Source organism: Ursus americanus, chromosome 20 (assembly GCF_024610735.1).
Source record: "Ursus americanus isolate L20-20 chromosome 20, mUrsAme1.1.p, whole genome shotgun sequence".
Lineage (NCBI taxonomy): Eukaryota > Metazoa > Chordata > Mammalia > Carnivora > Ursidae > Ursus > Ursus americanus.
Window position 1 is genome coordinate 37,723,856 of NC_142146.1, and position 18,382 is coordinate 37,742,237.

The 18,382-nt window shown below is 43.9% G+C and overlaps 1 protein-coding gene across 6 annotated transcripts in view; it reads left to right on the plus strand.

Moving 5' to 3' along the window:
* The window catches only part of LOC123788434 (uncharacterized), a 47,483-nt gene that overhangs the window by 12,406 nt on the left and 16,695 nt on the right, over positions 1–18,382 (plus strand). For all 6 annotated transcript variants that reach the window (XM_087870242.1, XM_087870241.1, XM_087870244.1 and 3 more), the window contains 4 exons: positions 174–314; positions 695–840; positions 7,347–7,442; positions 16,027–16,162. In XM_087870242.1, the coding sequence (XP_087726368.1) occupies positions 174–314; positions 695–840; positions 7,347–7,442; positions 16,027–16,162 (519 nt within the window). The remainder of the gene's footprint in view (positions 1–173; positions 315–694; positions 841–7,346; positions 7,443–16,026; positions 16,163–18,382) is intronic.

Genomic DNA, 18,382 nt, shown 5'->3' on the forward strand with positions numbered 1-18,382 from the left:
GCAGTCTACCCCCCTCAGTCACCCAGCTCACTCCTTAGCCGGCCCCGGCTGTGGAAGCCCAAAGTAAGGATCGGTAAAACCTAATCTGCCCCGGGGAGTCCCTTAAAATGAATAATCCAACAGGTGACATAGGTTTTAGAAGTCACTGATTTGTTCCTGTCATTTCTTTCTAGATTTGGAAATGAAGAAATTGAGAATATTTTCTCAGGCCTGGAGAACAACCAAAGGCTTCAAGTCCTCAGTCTGCGCTACTGTGGTCTGGGGCCGCAGAGCGGACCACGGCTGGGCGCCATCATATGCCAGAGCTCCATCTGGTGAGACACATGCCCTGCTCCCCTCTGCCTCTGGATCTGTTCTGTCTTGAGTTAAATAACCAGCTTATTTACAAAGTCTGCTAACCCGTGACTTCCCCTGACTTTTCACTACATTAATTATTTTGTGTTCTTTTTCTTAATTATAATGGAAAAATCCTTTAGTTACATTTGAGAATCAAGGGTATCATGCTATATGCATGTTTTTGGCCCGATGACACGGTCACTAGGTCTATTTTTTATGATGTGGTCTATTCTCTATTATGATTATTTATTTATTATTTTATGACTAGGTCTATTATTTTATGAGGTGAAGACCTCAAAGCCAAATTTGCGGAAGTGAAAGTAACATCCAATGAATGGTGTATTTTGCCCCTCCCCAGTGAGCTGCACCTTGATGGCAATTGCTTACAGTGCTCCGGGGCTCTGGCTCTCCTCAGACCCGCAGCAGAGTATGCAGAGAAGCAGGGCAGAGACCAGCCGGCCACATCCCCACCAGACCTCGGGAGTCCCCCTCAGCAGCTGCAGGGTAAGTGCTGGGGAACTGGGCCCTACACTCCTGGGGACTACCTATCAGAAGGAAGCCGCTTTGCGGTGAAAAGTGACCTTCCCAGTGGTCAGTGGAAATTCTTCCTGAGTATGAGTGAGAGCAGAATAACGGACCCCCAGCAATGTCTTTGTCCTAGTCCTCAGAACCGGTGATTATGTTACCTCACGTAGCCAAAGGGACTGTGCGGATACGATAAAATTAAGGGCCTTGAGATGGGGGTTTAGCCTGGATTCTCTGGGTGGGTCCAATGTCATCACAGGATCTTTGCAAGAGGGTAGCAGGAGGGTCAGAGCCAGAGAGAAGGAGGTGTGACTGTGGAAGGAAAGGTGGGAGTCATGTGAGGAAGGGGCCAGCAGCCATGGAATGTAGGTAGCCTCTAGGAGCTGGAAAGGGCAGGGCAAGGAATTCTTCCCCAGAGCCACTAAGAGATTTACAGTCCACCAGTGCCTTGACTGTAAGACCCATTTTGGACTTTGGACCTCCAGTTCTGTAAGGTCATGGACTTGTATTGTTTTAAGCTGCTAAGTGTATGGTCATTTGTCACAGCAGCAGTGGGGAACAGTTAATCAGAACTCTTCAGTTACAAGTGAAAGCAACCCAAACAGAATTCAAGGTAAATAGGGGTTTATTGGCTTACGTAACTGAAATGTCCACAGCTGTCTTCAGAAATAGCTGAATTCAGGGACTCATACGATGTCATCAGGAGACCCTGAGTTTGCTGCTCTTGACTCTACTTCCCTTCGAGGGTTGGCCTTCTCTCCCAGTGCGGTCAGCCTTCCTCCAGGCAGGAAACAGCAGCCGACACTTCTGCTCGCAGTCCCAGGGCTATATCATCATGATTTATAATCAACCAGAAAGCGCGAGCCTCTGTCTCCCAGTGCTGTGGGTCAGTCCCACAGGAAGGCTCTCACTGGCCATCCTTGGGTCACATACATACCTCTTGGACCAGTCCCTACAGCCCAGGATGTGCTAACCCGTAATGGGCCAGGACTGATCACACACCCCACTGGGGGAGGGGTGGAGCGTTCTGATGGGCAGCCAAACCAGAAGCCCATGAGTTGCTGGCGAGCGGAGTGGCAGTAAAGAAGTAAACCAGTGAGGAGGACAGTTACAGGACAGACGAGAACCACAGCTGCTTACTCCTTATAAAAGGCTTATCATTTGTTTTAACAGATCCCTAATGCATATGTTTATGACACATTTTAAAGCTATCTACTTTTAATCATTGTTAACAGAAACTATAGCAAGTGGCTAATAGCGCAGACGTAGAATCAGGTCTGGGTTCAAATCCTGCCCCAGCTATGTATTAGTTTGGGCAAATTACCAAACTGATCTAACTTTAGCTTCTTCGGCTACAAAATAAACATAACTGCCTCACAGTGTTTAGTGAGGAGGAAGTGGTGTAACGGAATGCAGTTAGCACGGTGCCTGACATGTAGTAAGTACTCGAGGGACATTAATTATCATCATTATCATCGTCATTATTATTGTAACAACAACCGTTTCCCAGGAGAGTAAACTTGAGGCATATTGGTGAACACAGTCGCTCTACTTGCTGGAAAAAATGAAGATGAAGAGCTCAAGGCTAATGTGCAGTGTGGGGACCACAGCTAAATATACTGTATTGTATATTTGGAGGCTGTGGAAGGGCGCCTGGCTGGCTCAGTTGGTGGAGCATGCAACTCTTGATCCCGGGGGTTGTAAGTTCGAGCCCCACGTTGAGTGGAGAGATTACTTAAAAAACAAAATCTTAAAAAGAACTAGTTGCTAAGAGAATAGATCTTAGAAGTTCTCATCACAAGAAACAAAATTTGTGACCATGTGTTGTGATGGAAGTTAACTAACTTACCGTGGTGAACATTTCATGATATATACAAATACCAGGTCATTATGTTGTACATCTGAAACTAATTAACTATTTAACATTATATGTTAATTTTATCTCAATAAAGAAAGGATTCACTGACTTGTGCTATTAAACAAAAAAGAGCTGAAGTCAAGGCTACCTTGTGGAAGTAAGTGCAAGGAACTTGTAACTATGAGAGATTCGTAAATACAATAGTTATTCTCCATTTAGGAACTTTCCTGGTATCAGAATTCTGTCAGTTATTTCTTGAATTTGATACTTCAGTCAACCCAATAAATATACAAAAGGAAGCTGGAAAACAATGTGTGCTATCCAAATATGACTTTCCCTCTGCTATTTCTACCGCCAATCCTGTAAAAAGCCACAGTCCTATTTATGAAGTCCTATATTGTAATTTCAGGACTGAAATAACCAAGTGAATCTGTGATTTTTAAGAAAAATAATTGGATGCACTACTGGGTATTTACCCTGCAGGTAAAAATGTAGTGATCCGAAGAGGCACGTGTACTCCAGTGTTTATAGCAGCAGTGTCCACAATAGCCCAGCTATGGAAAGAGCCTAGATGTCCATCGACAGATGAATGGATAAAGATGTGGTGTGTGTGTGTGTGTGTGTGTGTGTGTGTGTGTGTGTGTGTAATGGAATATTATGCAGTCATCAAAAATGAAATCTTGCCATTTGCAACAACATGGATGGAATAAGAGGGTATTATGCTAAATGAAATAAGTCAATCAGAGGAAGACAATTATCCTATGATCTCACTGATATGTGGAACTTGAGAAACAAGGCAAAGGATCATAGGGGAAAAGAGGAAAAAATGAAACAAGATGAAACCAGAGAGGGAGACAAACCATAAGAGACTCAGTCTCAGGAAACAAATTGAGGGTTGCTGGAGTGGAGGGGGCTGGGAGGGATGGGTTGGCTGGGTGATGGACATTGGGGAGGGTATGTGCTATGGTGAGTGCTGTGAATTCTGTAAGACATGAATCACAGACCTGTACCCCTGAAACAAATACTATATTTTATGTTAATTAAAAAAAAGAAAAGAAAAATAATTGGAGGAGCACCTGGGTGGCTCAGTTGCTTAAGCATCTGACTTCGGCTCAGGTCGTGATCTCAGGTTTCTGGAATCAAGCCCTGGGCCTTCAGCTCTGCCCTCAGCAGGGAGTCTGCTTGTCCCTTTGCCCCTACCCCCACTCGTGTGTGTGCATAGCGTGCGCGTTCTCTCTCTCTCTCAAATAAATAAATCTTTTTTAAAAAGGAAAAGAATTGGAAATATAAAAGCAGTGTCTCAAGGGATTGGTACGTGGTAGGCAGGAACAGGTGTGAGGTGTGGGATTGGAAAGGCAAAGAAGTGGCAAGGACTTGGGGAGCAAATGTGGAAGTCTCCTATTCTGATTGTTCTAAGTGGTCTCTGGCCAAAGGAGCATGAAGGCTTGATTTTTAAGGATTCTGGATTTGATTTCCCAGAGAGCCAACAAGCGAGGATCAGAGCTGACCTCAGTGAGCGCCTGCCCTGTCATTCTTCAGCCCGGGACAGGGTAAAGCTGCTCCAGCTGGGCTGGGCCCTGCAGTCAGTGGTCAGCACACAGAACCTCTTTGAAGTTCCTCTCATTATTTATTCACTTGAACCCTGATTTTAGCTGTTGTGCATTCTTTTGGGTACCTGTATTAGTCTGCACTGGCTGCCGTAACAAAGTAACGCAGGCTGGGTGGCTTACACAGCTTTCTTTTTGCACAGTTCAGAAAGCTAGAAGTCCCAAATCAAAAGTTCTGTCCGGGGTGAGAGCTCTCTTCCTGGCCTGCGGAGGGCGCCCTCGTGCTGTGTCTTCACGTGGCCTTTCCTGGGTGTGTGTAAGCAGAGGGAGAGCCGAACTGTCTGGCGGCTCCCTGATAAGAACACTAATCCTGTCTGATCAAGGTCCTACCCTTATGACCTCATTTAACCTTCATTACTCCCTTAGAAGCCCCGTCCCTAAATATGGCCGTACGGGGGACTCAACATACGAATATTCGGGGAGTACAAACATGTACACCAAAACAGTGACATACATACCTGTACAGAGTAAAAGTACCTTCTGTTTCAAAGCTGGATTGGTAGACCTCTGCTCAGGCAACTTGCATTTTCCCATCTTGATTTCACTTAGCCAGCACGATACTCACAAATGAGAAGAGAGGCACAGGAGGGAAAAAAAGGGGGGGGGGGCGCCTGGGTGGCTCAGTTGGTTAAGCAACTGCCTTGGCTCAGGTCGTGATCCTAGAGTCTGGGACTGAGTCCCACATCCGGCTCCCTACTCAGTAGGGAGTAGGAGGGTCCCTCTGACCCTCCCCCCTCTCATGCTCTCTCGCTCTCTCTCTCTCTCTCTCAAATAAATACATAAAATCTAAAAAAAAAAGAAAAAAGTTATAGAATATTACCAGCCCTCTCCTGGTCACAGGTGGGTGTTAAACCCAAGCCCTGCCACCCCCGAAATGTGATTCTTGAGCGGAGGAACCTGCTGCGGCACCCACACCAAGCTGTGCTCCTTCTTCCAGACCCCTGGAACGAGCCTGCTCCCTGTCCTTTACAACTCCTGTCTTGAAACAAGGGTGCTACATACAGACTGAATGTTATGTCCCCCCACCCCTCAAAATTCAAATGTTGAAGTCCTAATCCCCAAGGTGATGCTTTAGGAGGTGGGGCCTTTGGAGGTAATTAAGTCATGCGGGCAGAGCCCTCCTTTTTTTTTTAAAGATTTTATTTATTTATTGGACAGAGAAAGACAGCAAGAGAAGGAACACCAGCGGGGGGGGGGGGTGGGAGAGGGAGAAGCAGGCTTCCCACTGAGCAGGGAGCCTGATGCGGGACTCGATCCCAGGACCCTGAGATCATGACCTGAGCCGAAGGCAGACGCTTACTAGTGAGCCACCCAGGCACCCCAGGGCAGAACCCTCCTGAACAGGATTAGTGCTCTCTTAAAAGAGAGCCCGGAGAGCTCCTTCACCCTTTCTGCCGTGTGAGGTTATAACGAGAAGACAGCCGGCGTCTGTGAATCAGGAAGATGCTCTCACCAGACACCAAATCTACTGGTGCCTGGATCTTGGACTTCCCTAGAGCTGGGAGGAATAAATGTTTCACTGTTCGTAAGCCACCTAGTCTACAGGATTTCATAAGAGCCCAAACGCACTAAACACAGAGTACATGAAAACCGAGGGTAGGTGTGTTAGAGGGGGTGTGGATTGTTTTAAAGAAATGTCCTGATTCTGAACTTTGAGAATGTCCCAGTACTTGTGGTTAACATCCTGGGTCACAATCATTCTACTTGGCAAGAGAAAGGCACGCCTTCTTTCACATCCAGGATCAGAGCAGACACTTTCTTCCCTACGGTATAAAAACAGAGACAATTCAAAATATTAGTGGGAGCGTGAAAGAAAGTGATGGACTCTAATAACATGCCAGTGTTTAGATATCATGTGGCTCCCGATTTTTGGTTTTAAGAAAATTGAAAGAGGATTTTAATCAAGTTATCAATGGACAGATCATTACAAATCTTTTTTTTCTATTGATCAACCACTATGTTGAACGCCTATCACACAGGAGTTCAAAAAATTGAATCATACTGCTGTGATAAAACTCCCTCTAGAATTACCTAGTTAAATTTGAAGTTTAGATGAAAAACATGTAATTTATTATGTTTCATGCAATGTTGGGGTATACTTAACTAATGTAATTATTCTTTGTTTATCTGACATTTAAATTCAACTCGGTGTCCTGTATGTTTGGGGGACAAGGGGAGCTAAACTTGGCAACCCTATTCTATCCGCATCTGTACGAACAAGATTTCTCAGCACTCAGAACTGTAACAATGCAGAGCTGGCCAGGCAGAGGGAGCAGCCTACACCAAGGCCCCAGGGCCTCTCCACAAGGAGCAGCAGGGTACCTGAGTGGTAACAGGGACAAGGGATCAGGGCTTTGTAGCAAGGAGGGAGCAGAGGAGTTAGGACTTATTTAGGGCTTAGGTTTGAGAAGGCCCCCTCAATCTGTGTAGCAAATGGACTGAGGTGGGGGCGGCAGGCAGGGAGGTCTGTTGGGAGGCTGTTGTCATCCAGTGAGAGGTGGTGGGAGGTGAGAGGGGTCTACCCAAGTGAGACTAGGGCAGTGGCAGAGGAGGTCAAGTTCCACATCTGTCCCATTTCCTGATGCTTGGGATGTGGGGTGCAAGAGAAAGGAAAGGAAGGGTCTAGAATGACTCTAAAGTGATAACATACTAATATATATTTTTAAATATGCCAAAAATGTGTTCCTCTCTGCTACATTCTTACAAATCTCAGAGATTTGGAGCCACTTTTACAGAGGGCAGCTGTGGAACGTAGAGCATTTACATGAGGCCTTTTAGGACGATACTTAGGGCCTACTTGGTAGCATGTTCTCCTTAAGCCTTTGAGGAGAGCAACATGAAAAAGACAGGACTGAACTGAAGCAAATGGGATTTGACAATGGGTCGGATAATCGTCTTAAGAGAAATAGCTCTGCCCAAAGTGTACAGAAAATGAAGGAAATAATCAATAGCAAAATGTGAAAAGACCCATTCATACAACTTTGAACAGGCTTTTTTCCCCCTTTTTCTTTTCCACACAGTCAAACAGAGGGGAAGTTCAACTTTGAACCAGACTACAAAGTCGCCTGGAGCTCTTCCAGGGAAAACCCCTGCAGGGAAGGAGCGGAGGAAAAAAGGTACTGGGTTGTTGCTTCAACTATCCCTGTCTTCCTTCGTCTGTAAATCACTTCCCCCTTTGATGGGCTCTGCGTTCCCGCTACTACAGTAATTACCCCAAACAGAAGAACTCCCGGGGAGAGAAAGAAGCCACCTCCACCAGAGGAATTCGTCTTTGGCACATTCAGCAAGCCGAAATCGGTTATGGGGTGTAGGCTGGTTTGGGAAGATCTCTGCAGTAAACAGCCAGCAGGACCTGATAAATTCCGCTTGGAGACTTCTCTCCTACCCTCACTGCTTAGAATCAGAAACAGAGTCCTTTAGAGGCAATTTTAAGAAATCACCATCTCCAAAACCTCTGGGCAGGGTTAAATGAAATGAGAAGCTATCCAAGTCTATTTTTTAAAAAATATTTATTTAAGTAATCTCTGCACCCAACGTGAGGCTCAAACTCACGACCCTAAGATTAAGGGTTGCTCGCTCCTCTTACTGAGCCAGCCGGGTGCCCCGAGAAGCAATCCAAGTCTTAAACGTTCACAGCCCAGTGTAGGGAAGCTGGCTTCTCCACCCAGCGCTTGCCCGCTTGCCCGTGCCTCAGCACCCTATTCTGCAAATCAAGGAATTTGCACTCACAGCTTCCTGAATCCCACTCCAGCTCTAACGTGTTGAGGTTTTAAAGACACAGCACAAGATGATCATTAGATGTGTCATGAGCACAGTCTTTGGAGGTCTCTTTGTGGAGGCTATCCTAAATTTGTGGTGTTTTGTGGTAGTCCATTTTTATTTATCTGTACAATTCATGTGCGGAAGGTCACAGGCCCTCGTGATGTAGCTCTTTACCCTTTGCCTTTTTCTTCCTCAATTTTAATCTGCTTTTGTGTGGTGTGGTCTCTTTCCTGTCCTTGAATTATCCTCGGATCTCCTCTGTAAAATCTCTCTGAATTAGATAAATACAAATTCCTATGATCTAAAAAGCCAACTGAAAATGTAAAGCAAGACGATTTATCAGACCTGTCTCTGCCATCTGGTATAAATGCAGTCCTTCTACTGGATAGTGCTAGTAGATTATGGAAAAATCTATTAAAAGAGAAAAGAAGAAGAAGAACCATGCTAGGTTATCATTTGTTTTAGACAGTTACTGTTTGGGGATATTTTCAACCAAAAACCCTTTCAGAGGAGTTAGTTGGGGTTCCTGTGGGGATGAGGATGGTCCGTGTCTCCAAGGCAGGTGGCTGTCCAGAGGACAGTCCTTACAATGGGCCAGATGACATCTGAGGGCACAGGACTCCTGGGTCGCTAGTTCTAACTCTGCATCTAGACCTAATAGAAAGTGGTCAGTAGGACAAAGACTGAATGTGTGTATCATGCTGTGCGATTAACTTGACATTGCAGGAAGACCAAAAGGCCAAAATCATGCATAACTTCAGTTGGCAAGGATAGCAGAGCATGAGTATAGCGAATAACTCCACCTGTGTGCCTCCCCCCAAACCCCCAAACCCCCACCCCCATGTAGGCCCTGGAGATGTTAAACCCCCATAGAAGGTAGGTAGTTTGAGAGAAAAGTCAAAAAGAGAACAATACAACTGTTCATCCTTCAGCTTTTAAATAATAGCCATGTTGAGGTCCAGGTCACAATAATACCTTTCAGCTGTTAAAACCTGGCACAAAAATATCAGACTTGCCTCTTTTGACCTTCAGCAACAGAAATATGTTGTGTCACAGTCCTGGATCCACCCTGGAAGTCAAGATCAAGATGTTGGCAGGGCTGGTTCCTTCTGGAGGTTCTGAGGGACAGTCTGTTCCTTGCCTCTCTCCTAGCTTTTGGTGGTTTGCTGGCAGTCTGGTGTTTCCTGGCATATAGATGCATCATCCTGACCTTTGCCCTCATGTTCCCCAGGCGTTCTCCCCGTGTGCGTCTGTGTCCAATTTTTCCCTTTTTATAAGGACATCAGTTATACTGGATTAGGGGCCCAGTCTAGTCCAGTATGACCTCATCTTAACTGATCACATGTGCCATGACCTTATTTCCAAATAAGGTCACATTCGGAGGAACTGGGAGTTAGGATTTCAACACAGGAATTTTGGGAGGGAACACAATTCAGCTCATAACAAGGGGTGCAGAGTGTTGTTTATAAACAGGATGCACACCTAGGAAATCAAATAGCCACAAAAGGCAGCATCTGCCAAGGGCCAAACATAAAGACGCTGGGTTCTGAGAAAGGCATTCTTCCCCAGGGATGGAACTGGGGAGAAGCCTCTGTGAATGAGCTAGAAGCTGACAGTGTGGAAAGACAGGACTTACAGGTGGAAGGATTGAAGAGGGAAGAGAGGGCTTCACAATGCAAGCCCATAAGCCTACAAAATGTAGCTGGAACCAGAGGACGTGGGAGGGTGGGCCTGGCAGAAAGAGTGGGTCACATTAAGGAAGACTTTGCGAGTCAGGCCAAGAGTTGGGACTTAATCCAGTAGACAATGGGAGCCATTAAAGTCTTTTGTCTCCCCAGGGATCCTGTGCCTCAAATCAATAGGAAAAGCCTGTATCTAATACATATTTATTTCATAGCTTATTGTCAGAGCAGACCATTTTCGTTTCCAGAATTCACAAAGCAAATTAAAAAACAGCTTCCCACACTGGATAATTACTTTCACAGTCATAAGGTGTTTGGTTGGGGGTGAATTTGGTCTTTGGTAGAAGAGTTGTACTTGTTTCAAAATAAAGGGTCAGATTGAGCTGATTTATATCAACCTCCTGAGGGTGGAGTCCAGATGGTTTCCATTTGGTCCCAATTGGAAACAGCCAAACTATTTTTATGCTTGTCCCTTTGTGGACAGGAGGCTTTGGCCTGATGCTTGGAAAGTTCAACTCATAATACTGTATGAGTCAAAACCCCCATTCAGAAGCCTGACACCCTTTATTATTCCTCCTCAAATGTGTAATTACAAGAACCTGACAATTTTACATTTAGCAGCCAGTTGTAAGTAGATAGAAGAAGAAAAGTATCCCATTTCTATGCCTGCAGAACTTAGACATCTGTTTGTCCGAGCCAGTCCTGCCTCAAAGCAGCACCGAACATGAAGATTCATTAGATCCGTGGTTCTCAGACGCAAGCAGCAGCAGAAACACTGAGAAGGCTTATTAAAATGCGGATTGCTGGGCCCTGCCCCACAGACTGCTGGATCTGTAGGGTGGAGGTAAGCCTGGAAAGCTTGCATTCCTATCAAGTGCCCAAGTGTGTTGATGCCATTAGCCCAGAATCCACACTTTGAGAAACACTGCTTTAGAATTAAAAGGAAATCAGAATGCCTAGTCTTGTTTAATTTTGCTCAGTGAGGAAAATCAGAGGGCAGAGTGAGGCTCCTCGATGCCTCTTCTCTGCCAGGGAGACCACAGAACAGAGGCGGTCCAGGCCTGTTTCCGCCTCCGGCTTCTCTGTCTCTTCCAGATCCAGTCTAGCCCATGTCTGAGCCCCATGGCTCTATACCAGGAGTCTGTGGGAATCGGGGAACCTGGTCCTGGAGGGTGATTAACACTCAAGAGAGTGATGTCTGGCCTGGCCTATGCCCAGTCACAAGCCTGTCAGGCCCATAAAGAGCCAGAAGATGGCTTACCACTGGAGGTCACTGAAAGGTCATCAGGAATAGTCATCTGCAGCTTCCCTGAGCCCCATTCAGCCAGTCCTGCCATGTCACCTCAAGGCCCCAAAAGTTCCTGAAAGACTGAGCAAGGACAGGCATATCCTGTCACCTGGGCCTACTCTGTTCCTAGCCCAAACTCCACACCACAGTTCCTAGGATTGTCTTAATTCTCAAGGATTTAGGACCGGGAGGACCATATGTGACTTAGACACATATTGGGAACCAAATCCAACCATAAAATGGTCAGTCCACAAGCTTGGGGTGGATCAGACCTTTGCTACAGTACCCTGCCACCAAGTGCCAAATTCACTTCCCCAGATAAGGCATGAATTGTTTATAACATAGCCATGGTCCGTAGGAATACGATGGCATTAAGGAATGCAAGGGTCAAGTTCAAAAGACAAGATGTAATCTTCAAAACAGCTTTATTAGTTCCAAATCAGGAAGTTACCGATTATAATCCTGAGATTATTTTACTTGGGGATTTTATCCTGGAGTGATAGCCAAACAGTGGAAACCTTTGTGGACAGGTTCCAAAGTCCAAAGTGTGAATCATCCAACACTAATTACACTTTGCTTCCTTAAGTCCTGCAATCAAGCTAACAGAGTTTCTGTTCTGGTTTATAAATGTCTGGTAATTACACAGGAAATCACACATGTTCTTGTTGATGGAAAGAAGCTATTTTGAACAAGTGTTTTTATTTTTTAAAATTTATTTGAGAGAGAGCAAAGAGAGAGACAGAGTGCACAAGCATGAGCAGGGGGAAGGGCAGAAGGAGAGGGAGAAGCAGACTCCCCACTGAGCAGAGAGCTCGAGGACCCTGGGATCATGACCTGAGCTGAAGCAGACGCTTAACCGACTGAGCTACTCAGGCGCCCCTGAACAAGTGTATTTAAAAAATCAACCTAACTAAGAAGAAGGTCCTACTAGGATCTGGCATTCACAGTTGAACATTTGAGTAGTCCTTAAGCAGAATAATCTGATGTCCAACAGAATGTGTGACGCACACCTGTCCTGGGGGTCCCAGGAGAGGCCAGAAAGTGAGGGAGAAGATGAGGAATCTTTCCGGGGTAACTTCTGGTTCCATGAAAATTTACCCTTGACCTGTGAGTGCTGGCCCACACAGGAAATAGGGCTTTCTCTGGAAGGACTGAGAAGAGGTTCATCAACTGAGGAGGAGAGGGCATTCTAGGCAAAGGGGATCACATGAGCAAAGGCTCCGTGGGTGAAAGTGCCCAGACTGTGCCGTGTATGGGGAGTTTGACGTTCACTGCAGAGTGGTCATTGGGAGAGTGGCAGAGGCATAACTGAAAAGGCCAGTGGACCCACATGACCCAAAGCCATGAATGCTGTTGAGTTAGGCTTTCTCCTGTGCGCAAAGTGGGAGCCACGATTCCTCTGAAGCAAGACAGTGACATGATGAGAATGGGATTTTTGAGAAGAACCTTGGACAGCATTGCAGAATATGTCTTAGAAAGAAGGACATCTGGATGTTGGGAGAACAGTTTGGAGGCTATTACAGTAGCTCAGACAAGACAAAAGGCAGAACGCAGAGTGCGGTGATAGGAAGATAGTCCAGGGGCGCCTGGGTGGCTCAGTCATTAAGCGTCTGCCTTCGGCTCAGGGCGTGATCCCGGCGTGCTGGGATCGAGCCCCACATCGGGCTCTTCCACTGGAAGCCTGCTTCTTCCTCTCCCAGTCCCCCTGCTTGTGTTCCCTCTCTTGCTGGCTGTCTCTCTCTCTCCATCAAATAAATAAATAAAATCTTTAAAAAAAAAGAAAGAAAGAAAGTCCAGATATATTTAGGAGGGAAATTTGACAGGTCCAGATAGCCGGTTCAATGAGGGTAGTAAGAGGGTTCTAAAGTTAGGGACAACTGGGGGGTCTTGGCAACTAACCAAAGAGAAAATGGGAAGAAACACAAGGTTTCGTGAGTCCATATGGATCTATAGAGGGGCTTCTAGGGGAGGTGTGCAGTTGTCAGAAATATGTATCTGATTCTCGGGAGGCAGTGGCAGAAGGGGAGCTTACACAAGGAGGTTCTTCCCCAGGGCGCTCTCATTCGAGTGTCTCAGTGACCTACAATATCCAAAAATGAAGCTGAGAAGATAGGCAATAATATTTATTGTGTACTAAGTTCCTCCACAACCCTTATTTCACCATGCTTCCCAGTCGATCTTCACATGCATCTGGGAAATAAGTATTATGACCTCTATTATACCAATGAGGAAATTTGGGTTCAGAGAAGTTAAGTGACTTTCTGGGGAGTCACACCGCATTTTTTAGAGATTTTACACCCAGAGATTCTGCTTTCTCTACACCAGCCTGCCCCTTAGGCACAACTAAGTTCTCTGAGACAGGGGAGTCAATTAAAGTAGTCAGGGACTACCGGGACGCCTGGGCAGCTCAGTCAGTTAAACATTGGACTCTTGATTTCGGCTCAGGTCCTGATCTCAGGGTTGTGAGGGAGAGCCCCACACTGGGCCCCAAGTCTGGCTCTGTGCTGGGTGTGGAGCCTGCTTAAGATTCTCTCTGCCCCTCCCTGTGTCTCCCTCTCTCTTAAAAAAAAAAAAAGTAGTCATTGTCATTGAGCTTGTTTTTGTTTTAAAGATACGTTAAGATTAAGTAAAAGGTTGGGGTGAATACAGCTGGGGTGGATCAAGTGTTGCCAGGGCTGAGCATGTATTCACCCTTACTCTGAGGAATTTGTTTTCCATTCAGAGGAAAGAATTTGGTTCTGTTTGAATTTTGGATGAAGGCCCAAAGCAGGAAATCCCTGTACTAAGCAGCGTCAGCCTTCCTACCGTCTAACAGGGCACTGTGGCTCACTAAATTCTACAGAATGGTTTGGACTTGCCCTTTCCAAACTGGTTATTTTTCATGGGCAAAGATGACATTTCAACCTCACTTACCACCAGTTGGAGGGAGATTTGGATTGTTTCTCCCCATGGGGATGCAAGTTGTACCAGGCCAATCACAGACCAGACGCTCCCTTCCTCTCCAGTGCACACATTTGTGCTACGCTGGCTAACTCGGTGGGTGGCAGGGGTAGACTGGCAAAAACCGTTTCTTTCCTTGCAGAGCTCGGCAGCTGCACAGGAACGTGGCCTTTGGCCTTAGCCCCACTGGCCTCCTATGTCATCACCTCTGCTTTCTGGCAAAAAGGGGGCAAAAGGAAATGAGCGCCACGTGCAATCAGTGTCCACGTCATTAATCATTCTGAGCAGTAAAACCTTTTCAAAGGCATTTATACTTGTAACGAGATTTTATAAATAGAAAAGACATATTCCATTCGTGTTCGTGAATGGTCTCAAGGCAGTATTAGGTACACTGTACATGGAAAAACAACGAACAGTGAGATGAAAGTTTCCACAATATGATTGCATCCTGCATCGATTATTCACGGATTCATTCATTTATTCAATAGTTATTAAACACCCACAATATGCCAGATACTGTTCTAATCTCTTAGCACTGTCAAATTATTCGTAACAGCTGTCATTTGTCATCATTCCCATGTCCTGGATGTAAGAACAAATACATTTGGACAAGTTAGGTTTATTCCCAATGAAACTAAATGATGGACTAGTTTTCCTCCCTCCAACTATGTTTTGAAGGAAAATAAATCCTGTCTATTTTATTCAGCAGTCCAGCAGGTTAGATTTGTAACCAAAGAAACCAATCGAATCTCTTTTTAAAGCATACTTAAAAAAAAAAAAGAAAACTGGCAAACTAGAATGGCCCAAAGTCCAGATTTATCACCTTTCCCTAAAAAGTCAGTTCTCTTTCATGACTTGAAAACTTATACTTGGTTATCATTGACTCTTCTCTCTTTCTCGCTCTTCCCATACACCAGTTAGCATTCTCTTCATGTCAGCTTCAAGAAGGGCAGGAAGTTTTGTTTCTTTTGTTCCCTGTTAGGTTCCCAGCACCTAGGACAGTGCCTGGCATATAGTAGAGCTCGAAAATATTTGTTGAATGCTGAATGAATTCAAGTACAAAAGAGTCCTGTCTACCCTTTGGGATTAGGTTCGAAAGTCAGCCTATTAGGCGAAATTAGTGTATAGCCTAGTGATTCTTCACAATCCCTTAAACTGCCCACACAATAAACGTATAGGTCTATGATGGCTAAGTCCCGTGCAGTTTCTTGCCAGCTTTGGAATAGATCATTGTTTGTCAGTTAAGCCCCAGATGAAGTAGTCAGCTAGTGTTTAAGGGATTATATTGCACACAAAGCATACAACTTCGAATACTTGGAGGATTTGGGGAAGCCATCTGGCTTTGGGACCAGATTCAGATCTCTCACCTCACACTTACTGAGTGGATGAACTGGCATTATGTCCACAGGGGTTTCTCCTTCTCCATCCGCTTCCTGTCTTTTTCTTTGTCAAACTCCTAAACTTGAACTGGTATAAATTAAATGTGTACGTATGCCATGCCATAGCACTGTCACTGAACTTCATGAAAGCTGAATAGACCAATAGGGGTGAATCAGACTCCAGGACCACTGACCTCAGTTGGGAAGTCTGCAAATGCGAGATGGTTCTTCCTCCTTCAAATTTGCCCTTCTAGAGCTCAAAAAATCTGACAACTTCGCAGGCTCTTTTAAAGAGCTGAATCCCTGGATAAGGACTGTGACTTCCTCAGGATCAGTGGACAACTCATTTATTTCTACCAGGAAATTTCTAAAGACATTGATTTTCCTCTTTAGCCAACAATCTAAATCTTAAGTGAGATTCCCTTTCACACAGAGCAATTTGGGGCTTGCTATTGTAAAGAATAAAGGATGTACTAAGAGCTTTTTTAAAGGACTTCTTAAATTGTATGTATTTCCTTCACTATATTGCAAAATGCATCTACTCACACAAGTCAAATAAGTACAATCTTAAAAAATAAAATCAACTTAGCTGGTAGCAAATGGGGGAGCTATTGCCTAAAAATAATAAAATACTATTATTTTCTTATAGGAATCAAGAAAAAAATCAAAGATTTGACTGAAGCAGGCCCATGGTTAGTGAAATTGTATTTGGCAGATAATGGCATAGACGGAAAAGGGAAAGAAGGAGAAAATGGCTTATTGGAATTCACTCAAATTTTAACATGGTGAGTAGAAAAGAGGTTTTAATCGTTCACCTCTAAAACTAGGTGCTTGGGTTAAGTCGTAGGGACAATGATTTGATTGCAATTTATTAACAGTGCCAAGTGAGGTTTTCCAGTTCTGAGAGGGAAGCAGTGACCCACCGTGGTCTTGGTATGTGATCTTAAGGAAAGGCCCGAACTCATAAAAATGACATGACAGACAGGTGTATATGAGCCCAGAAAGAGGCCCCAAAGACCTCACTAGAAACCCCATTTAATGAAGTTGGCAACCAAGGAAAGGCAGGAGTTATGACCTCCAGATTTTTCTTCCCTGAAGTCAGCTATGTGACTATGTAACCTAAGGAAGAAAGGCATCTACTCAAAAGTGAGCACTGTTTTGTTTTTGATTACAAAGTTGTCTCAACCTACTTAGGCAGAAAGACAGAGCTTTTCTCAAAAGCTTCTGGAAAACAGAATATTTCCTTGCCATATTTATGCTACAACCTTGGACATCTCTTTGTCCAGCTCTCCTGAATCCCATACCCAGTGGGCCAAACCACAAGTGAGCATTTGCAGCACCGTAGGAAAGCTTGCTCAGTAAGGGCTCCAGGTTATACCATCTTAGACATCAGTACTTATACCACCTTAGGGTAATCAAGGGCAACAGAACAGAGCTAAGATTTGAGACTGGAGAGTTTGATTGATGGCTATTTATTATTTTAGAAGAAAAAGATTCTTTTTCTAATATATTTCTTTAGGGAAATTGGGAATTTCCAACTTGGATAGCTTGGCTGCTATTTTTATAATAGTAATAAATTTCATTTTATTACTCTTTTAATATATTGCTAGATTTAATACATTGCTGATATATTATCCTTTTAGTATTTTGCTAACATTTTGTTAAGGGTTTTCACATCTGTGTTTATCAGGGATATTGGTCCCTACTTTTCTTTTCTTATAATGTTTTCCTCTGGTATTGGGATCAAGGTGATTTTGGCCTTACAGAATGAGTTAGGAAGAGTTCCCTCGTTTTCTATTTTATGAAAGAACTTGGGTAGAATTGGCATTATTTTATCTTTAAGTATTTGGTAGAATTCACCAGTGAAGACATGTGGACCTGGAGTTTTCTTTAGGGGAAGATTTTTTAACTACAAATTCAATTTCTTTAATAGACAGAAGGCTATTCTGGTTATTTTGGGAGGGGGGGGTGTTAAGATTTGGTAGTTTATTTCTTTCAAGCAATTTGTTCATTTTGGCTGAGTTTTCAAATTTATTGTCTTAAAGTTATTCATAATATTTCCTTCTCATCCTTTTCTTATCTGGAGGATCTGTAGTGATGTCTCCTCTTTTGTGCTTAATATTGATAATTTGTTTTCTCTCTTTTTTTCCCCAATGAATGTGATTAGAATTCTATCAATTTTATTGATCTTCTCAAAGAACTTGCTTTTGGTTATCTCTGTTTTAATTTTTTCAATTTCATTGATTTATACTCTCATTTTTATTATTTCCTTTATTATGTTTACCTTGGGTTTAATATGCTCTTCTCTTTCTAGTTTATTAGGGTAAAAGCTTAAGTTATTGATTTTAAACTTTTTGTTTTCCTAATGTAAATGGTTATATTAACACTAAGCACTTTTTAATCACATTCTGCAAATTTTGACATCATACTTTTATTGTCATTCAATTCAAACTATTTTCTAATTTCCCTTTTGATTCCTTTGACCTATGGGTTATTTAGAAGAGTGCTGTTTAGTTTCCACGTATTTGTAAATTTTTCAACCATTTTTCTCTGGTTGATTTCTAATGAAATTATGCTGTGATTAGAGAACATACTTGTTTTATGGTCCAGATTATGATCTGTCTTGGTAAATGTTCCATGTGCACTTGAGAAGAATGTATATTCTGCTATTTTGGGATGGAACGTTAAGAAATGTCAGTTAGGTCCAGTTGGTTGGCAGCATTATTATGGTTTTCTATATCTTTACAAATTTTCTGTTTCCTTGTTCTGTCAATTATTGAAAGAGGGATAATTGTGACTTTGTATCTCCTTGCAGTTTAATCAGTTTTGCTTTATGGTTTTTTAAAAAGATTTATTTTATTTATTTTTTAGACAGAAAAAGAGCAAGGGGGTGAGGGGAGCATGCAAGCAGGGGAGAGGGGCAGAGGGAGAGAGAGAATCTCAAGCAGACTCCCTGCTGAGTGTGGAGCCCAGTGTGGGGCTCGATCCCAGGACCCCTAGATCAT